General features: G+C 55.1%; 1 protein-coding gene across 1 annotated transcript in view; it reads right to left on the minus strand.

Annotated features, from left to right (window-relative positions):
* The window catches only part of MGAT5B (mannosyl (alpha-1,6-)-glycoprotein beta-1,6-N-acetyl-glucosaminyltransferase, isozyme B), a gene marked incomplete at both ends in the record, with an annotated part of 15724 nt that overhangs the window by 7745 nt on the left and 580 nt on the right, over positions 1-7399 (minus strand). The window contains one exon of the mRNA XM_010083242.1: positions 7011-7180. Within this exon, the coding sequence (XP_010081544.1) occupies positions 7011-7180 (170 nt within the window). The remainder of the gene's footprint in view (positions 1-7010; positions 7181-7399) is intronic.

The following is a 7399-nucleotide window of genomic DNA, read 5'->3' on the forward strand; positions in this document are numbered from 1 at the left end:
GAAGGAATAGAAGTGTCAGCTCAGGGCAGCCCAGACGGGTCAGCCGCAGGGGGAACAGGCGGCAGCTTTAGCACTTTTCTGCACAATTTTGTACGACACGGCTGATGGGGACGATGGCAGGAATAGAAGGCTCTCACCTCCAACAGCCACCTCAGGACGACAAATAGGGCAACAAGGAGACCCACCCCTCCTGGGGGGGCTGAAGAGGAATTTTTAAGCCAGTAAAAAACCCCAGGATTTTATAGAGAAGCAATATGAAACATCACATTTGCTCTCGTACGTGCTGCTTGTTTCCTCAGCCACCAGCCCAACGGCAAAGCTGATTTACACCAACCTGGCGCTGCAGCGAAGCATCTCAGCTGATCCATAAACCTTGCATTTAACTAAAAATCCCCAACACACCACACTTCTCTTCCAGCACACCCCATCCTCTCGCTGGTGCACATCACACAAGCCGCTGCGTTACAAAATCATCCGTCATTTTAAAAAAGCCCTAACCAAGCGTGGCTACAGGCTGCGGGAGACAGCAATCACTGCATCTCATACCCAAGCCTTCCAAAAACTTTCCACTGGTTAGGTGGAGCAGGTCTGGCTCCCCCAGCTCCCCCTCCTCACCACCATCTCCCACGTGTCCCCTCCCTGGGAGTTCAGGATTTGCCACGTCCATTTACGGGCCCAGCACCAAGGCAGGAATAGATCTAAAAGCAGGACCGGTGTCTTTGAAGCGGAGCATCTCTCTCATTTACCCCCTAAACACTTTACAACCACTGATTTTAATATTCCAATCATGCACGTCCAGGCTGCACCTCTGAGGTAGGGGGGATTTTTTTTTTCATTCTTCCTTATTTAAACATTCTTTATTCAAGCTTTCATCATTTGCCAGTTAAGTCAACTAATTTTCTACTAAACCCAATTTCACTCATGGTTGGAGTGACTTTCCCTGATTTTTCCTCGTGCCATGTACTATTAATGGCGCTTGAAATTACGCAAATAAAATTGACGAGCACAAATGCCGCCTTCTCAGCCAGCGCAGCCAGGAGATTTGTTTTTGAAAACTACTCGATCCTGGCTGCTGGAGAAACCTCCCTCCCAGACCAGCCAGGGATGGCCGTCGGATCGTGCCCAGGCTCAGCAACTCCGGAGCCCTGGCAGGTGACCTGGTGGCTTGTCCCATCCCGACATCCTGGGTTAGTGCCTCGGCTCAGCCCTCGCTCCTCTTTGGGAGGGAGCAACCCAAGCGACTTCAATCCAAGCGGATGCAAGCGCCGAGCTCGCCTCTCCACCAGCTGCCTCCGCCAGCTGTGCCTACTCCAGAATAAATCGACAGCAGCTTCTTGTCCTCCTATTTTCCCCTTATAGGTACTTTAATCAGCCAGGGGACGCGTTCCCTTCCCCAGCGCGGTGCAGGCTCTCTGAAATCAGATGACTGCGGGGTTATCTTTACATCCCATTGACCTATTTTCAACTTAACCCAATCTTTCCTTCCACATTATCACTCCTGGGGCTGAGAAGTTCAGCACTAAATGGATCTCGTGGGCATCTGCTGGCAGGCTGGGCCAATATCCTGTATTATATTTAATTGCATCTTCTCTGCCCACATCTGCTGTCCTCAGCAAGGCAGGGGACATGGAGGAGGGCTTCTGTCCCTTCTGCTCCCTCTGCTTCTCCCTGTCTACAAGGGCCCAGCAAGCACAGGGCCATCATCTGGGGGATGGAACGTGCCGGAGCCAAGCCCCAGCGGCTCCTGGGGGTCCGTGACAAGCCCATCATGAGCCATTTAAAGTGAAAATTGGGAGATTAACATCCCACTGCCTGGTCTCTGCTCCCAGCTCTTCCTCCTGCTAGAAGGGACACAAGGACCTCAAAAACAAGGTTTTCTGAAGCAATTACAGGATGCTTTTTAAGGCACCCGCAATGGTTTTACTTTTGCAACGTGCATCTGGACTGTTTCTCCAGCCCATCATCAATTAGGTGGGACACAGCCCTCCCCAGCTGGGGGGTGAGGTTCAGCAATCAATTTATTTTTTTCCCCAGGTTCAACAAAACACTCTTTTCCCATCATAGCAGGATGCAGCACTTGCTGGAAACCTTTGCAGCACATCCCCAGAAGACAGCTAACACTGAGATTTTGCTGCCCGCCTCTGTCTTTGCGAGGGTTTGCTGCGGCTGAGTACCCACAATCAGAGGCATCATCTCCAGCTCCCACCGAGCCCTGTAACCAACGTCCAGCCGTTCCGAAGCACACAGCATCCCGCACACAACCATGTCCCAGCGTGACCATCAAAGCCTGGCCAGAAAAAAACAACCCAGTAGCCCTGACATCTTCTGGAAACATGTGCTCTCAAGTAACAGGAACATCTGATGCTGCACTAAAGGCTGAGGTTTCCTCCCCGCCAATGCTGAGCTGGTAAATCCCACGGCCATGCCACACAGCTCCATCAGGACGGCACGCGACCGGTCACTTTGGCTCTTTTCACCGGCAATTCCTGGCCCGCCCGCACAGCGTCAGGACTGGATTTGCCAACTGGCGAGGGAAGGTGAAGCCTGGAGCCTGGGCATCGTGGGAGTTTTCACCTGAACAGATGCAAAACAGAAAGATGGCTTTTATCTGCCAGAAAACAATTAGAAATGCCTTTGTCTGGACATCATGTTTCCATTTGAATGGCCCCTTTTTGCAGCCTGAATACACCTCGGTGACTATGGGAAGCGCAGGGAAATAGCAGCTATAATGAAGCGTGTGCCAGGCAATGAGAGGAGAGCGGTGGCAGCGGCAGCTGAGCCTTGTCCCACAAAGCCAGCCCCGCTGCAGCCCATCCACACCGTCCTGGCACCCGGGAGCAGCTCAGCACCCAAACCACATGCTGACCGCTGCTACTGCTCAGCAGGGAAAGGGCTGCCAGCGCACGTGCTTAAAATTCAGTGCCTTGCCAGAGCCGGTATTAGAAGTCCAGAACTTGACACTGGAGCAATTAAGCTCCGAGAACACTTTGTAAAGCCCTGAACCCACGAGGCATCAAATCCTGTTTTCTTCGACTTTCTGTCCTGCCTTATGAGCAGTTAATTTCAAGGGGGCCATTGCAAAAAGCACCTTTCAGCATCGCCGAGATCAATAGTCCCTGCCGCTCCAGCAGCTCGCGGCCCTGGCTCCCTGAGCATCTTCCTCAGCCCCGCCAAAGCAGCTGCAGATGCCACACCATTCCTGTGACCTTAGGACAGGGGCAGGAGCTGGAGGTCCCCACAGCACCTACTGTGCCCCTTCTGCTGGGGGGAAAAGCTGAGTGCATCCCCCCCCCACCTGCCCCTGCTCGGCTCATTGCAATTTCTGCACGGGCGCAGCCATCGCTCCGAAAGCTCTCCGTGTCATTTTCCAACATCTACTTCGAAGCTGCCTCATTAGAAACCCAGCTCAGGTCTTTCAGGCCCTTCCCACTCCTCCTCTACCAAGGAACACACACACCAGCCTCAATCCCCACTTCTCTGAACACACATTTTGGCCACGAAAGCAGCACAAGGAGCCTTCAGTAAGAACAAAGTGTTTGCATTCAGATTTGGGATCTTTCCTCCCTTCCCTCCTTCAAGACAGGGGATGGAAAGCTGCTCCCGACTCCCTGCTCCAGCTCGATGCTTTGCTCCCCTGCCCTTCCCGGGGAGCTGCCTGTGCCCAGCGATGCTTTGCAGCCGCCACCAGATAACCCGGTGTTTCACCCCTTGGCCATCACTCCCATCAAAAGCAGCTCACAAATTCACCGGGAAATGCAAGAAAGGACAATCACCTGCACTCAGTTCAACTACAGGAGAAAAACCAGCCTCTGGTGGGACACAGCAGCGGAATTCATGGGTCTGTAAGGTCTGCAGCGGGCTTTTGCCTAGAGAAGCCAGCCCTGGAAAAGCTCAGCCGCGCCGATCCCAGACCTCAGGGACATTGGGACAGTGCCCAGCCAAGCTGTGGGGCAGGGCTGCAGAGCTGCAGAGCTCCCTGGCTTCACTCCAGATTAACACCGGTCGCCCAAACTGGGGGAAGAACTGTTTAATACCCCGGCTACTCCCCGCTTGGCATCTGCTGCTGTCCCCATGGGAGCATCCCATCACAGAGAGATGCCCAGCACACTCGGTCACACTCCTGACCTGGTTTCATCCCCAGTCCTCCATCATCAGTTTTTTGGACCAGGGACTTACTTTTCCTCCTTGTTTGCCTGACCCCCAGCATTTCAGACCCACTCCTGACCCCCACCTCCTGGGTGCTGCTGCATTGCAATCAATACAGATGCTAATAACCAGCAGCTCTCAGATAACTACCGGCTGAAGTGCACGCAGGCAAACCTTCCAGTGATCCCTTGCCAATGATCAATACGCATAGAAAAATCAGCTCAGAAATTTGAAGAGACAAAAAACAAGCCAGGAGAGAGGTTATTACATGCTGAATAATTTATGGGCGCCAGCCTTTGCTCCGTGAAGGCTGTGCTGAGCAGGAGCAGCTTCAGCTCCGAGCCGTGAAAGGAGCAGGGAGTGCCAAAGAAAAATAAACAAGAAGTGGACTCAGCATTTCACGGTGCTGGAGCAAAATATCCTCAAACCCAGCCTGAAGCTGGTGCCTGCCCTGCTGCAAGCTCAGCAAGAGACACTCGGGATGGGAGAGGACAAATTCAGCTCCAGTCTGCAGCGGAGCAGAGCTTTGCTGCTCCAGGAGGTTGCACAGGGCAGGAGGGATGAGAAATGAGAGTCCTTGGGCTGAGCCTCCCATGGCGACACAGCTTTAGCTTTGCCCCATCCCTGCACACCAGCTCCAGTCCCCAGCGTATCCCCCCGCTCTCTGCGCACCAACGCTGGGGCTACAGGACAGCTCCCCTCCAGGCTTTAGCAAAGAACACCAGATTAACTATTAGCACAACTCGGGATTAATTACACGTGTTCTGCTCAGCCTCCCGCTTGCTCGTGGTCGGTCGAGGGTTTATCTCACCACCGCTAACGTCGTACTGGCCCAAGGGCAGGGATGATGCGGAGAGGTCTGCAGGCACCGAGCAGGATTGCTGGCACCGCTGGGTCCTCCCCTTGGGGAGACCCCTGCTCCTCCTCCGACACCCCGTTAACCCATCTCTGAGGGGCTGCAGGAGGGTCCCAGTGGACGCTGGGCTCGCTCTCCGAAGGACAGAGAGGACCTGGCTGCAGCCCCAGGTCCTGCTTCCGCTCGCCCCAGCCCCTCAGCGTGGAGGTGGACCCACAACGTGGGGGTCCAGCACTTCAAATGTCATCAAAACCAGGCAAGGGACACGCGTGTGGGGAGGGGGGGTGGTTTCTGCCACTGGGACAGAGAGAAGGGCAAGCTCGCTCGCTCCCCGTCGCAGCTACGGTGGGGAAGAGACGGAGCTGCCGTTCCCAGGCATCCCAGGGGACACATCCAAACCACGTCAGGAGAGGAGGTCTCCACCTACACCAAGCTCCTACGCTTCTGAGAAAGGCCAAACACTACGGGCAGCACCGCAGCTCTCTCCAGAGTCACTCGCGAAGGGAAATGGATGCTGCAAACCCCCGTACGACTCCGCCAGCTCCTTCCCTTCGTTAAGCGACCACCATGAGGCTCTTCATTAAAAAACACAAACAAGAAGCACACAACAACACAACCCTCCCAGCCATTAAATTCTTTCATCCCTGAGTACACAGATATTATTTAGCACGTCAATTTAGCTCAGCACGCCATGCAGAGATCACCGTGATGCATGCCCGCCTCTTTGAGAAGCTGCTGCCTTTTGCATTAGGACCAGGATTATTTTTTTGAGTTAATTAGTCAGGAGCTAATTCCGTTCATTAATTCTGAATGCTGCAGGGGCTGGGTTGGGATTTTTTGTTGTTGTTTTGTTTTTTTCTGGATTGTTGGGTTTTTTCACTCCCTTTTCAGCATGGCTCATTATGCAGCCGATGCTGGCTTAGCATCACCCAAAACCTGCCCAGTCCCTGATCCGGCTTCAGGCTTTTCTCAATTTATAACCCATTCGAATTTGCATTTTCCCTGGCACTTGCCCTCCACTCGAGATGCAGGAGGTGAGGAAACCTTGGGAGGTTACAGGCAGCACCAGCATCAGCCCAGTAATAACAGAACTGCATCCGCAGAGAGGAACGTGGCACATGGTTGTCTTCTCGCTCTTACTTTTTCCACCTCTTGCTCCCTCTTGGGGACAGCGTGCTGTCTAGAGACACTTGTAGGGTGGCCCAGCCCAGCTGCTTGCACACTCTCACCCTGCATTGCCCATATCCCAGGGCAGAAAAAGCCCATTCCCAGCAGGAGAGCCCCAGCAGCAGCGAATCCCCCCCTCCCCGGGTCCCCAAGCCATCACCAGCCCTGTCTGAGGGGGGGACTCCCTGGGGCTGCCACCCCCCTGCCAGGGATGCAGCTTATTTTCAGCAGCTGCCCCAGCTGCCTGCCTCGTGGCAGAGCAGGAAAGGAGGGAAGGAGGGAAGGAAGGAAGGAAGGGAGAACAGTCACTGCTCAGACAAGCCGGTGAAGCCGGGGGGGCTGAGCGCAGCCGTGCGCAGCGGGGAGAGCCAGCGACCTGCAGGACACCTGCATCCTGCAGCCACATGGTCACCAGCCCGGCAGAGAGCATCCCTGGGGAACAGGGGGGTAAAAGGGAGCCTTTCGCACACCCAGCTCCAGGCAGGCGTCAGGGGACACCAGTGACCGGGGACTAATGCTGCTCAGATCCAGCACCAGAGCCCTGCCCCAAACATCTCCACACCAGCCCCGTGCAAAGCCCCAAAGCCTTACTTTGCACGAGTCCTTCCTGCTCTCCTGGGCTGCGGAAGCAACGGGATCAATCCCAGCCGTGATGCTGGTGGTCTGCACCCACCCAACACTTGCACCAGCACAGCACCAGCGCTGCCCGAGATGCAGGTGGGGAAAAACCCGCCCCTGAGCCTTCGCAGACCTTGTGCTTGCACACAAAACCTTGATGCAACCCTCACATGTGTGGGGGACGGACCCTCCTGGGGGGGGACCGTGCATCCACAGCACCCACCTCTGCAGCTCCTTCAGCGAGACTGTGACCCTCAGGCTGTGTCCCAGGAGGAAGAGGGCAGCCAGGATGTCAGCCCACTGCACCACCTCGCCCAGCGGCCCCCCCTTCAGCACCCGCGGGCTGAAAACATCCCCTGACTCCTCCGTCAGGAAGCCGATATGGATCAAGATCTGGAGAGACAAGGAGAGGGGTCAGCGCTGGGGGAAAAGGACAAGGTGGGTTTTTCCAGCCCAAAGTGACTTCTGGTCCCTGATTCCCCGCAGCTCTTTTTGCAGGCTGTAATCACTCGGGGAAACCAGTCGGGTGTAGAGACAAGTGATCTGTGTCCAATTAGCAAAGACCCAACAGTCAGAGGCTACTGGCTCCCCACAGCTGGCCGTCTGTGTCTT

The sequence above is a fragment of the Pterocles gutturalis genome, unplaced genomic scaffold (genome assembly GCF_000699245.1).
Source record: "Pterocles gutturalis isolate BGI_N339 unplaced genomic scaffold, ASM69924v1 scaffold27255, whole genome shotgun sequence".
In the NCBI taxonomy this organism is placed as follows: domain Eukaryota; kingdom Metazoa; phylum Chordata; class Aves; order Pterocliformes; family Pteroclidae; genus Pterocles; species Pterocles gutturalis.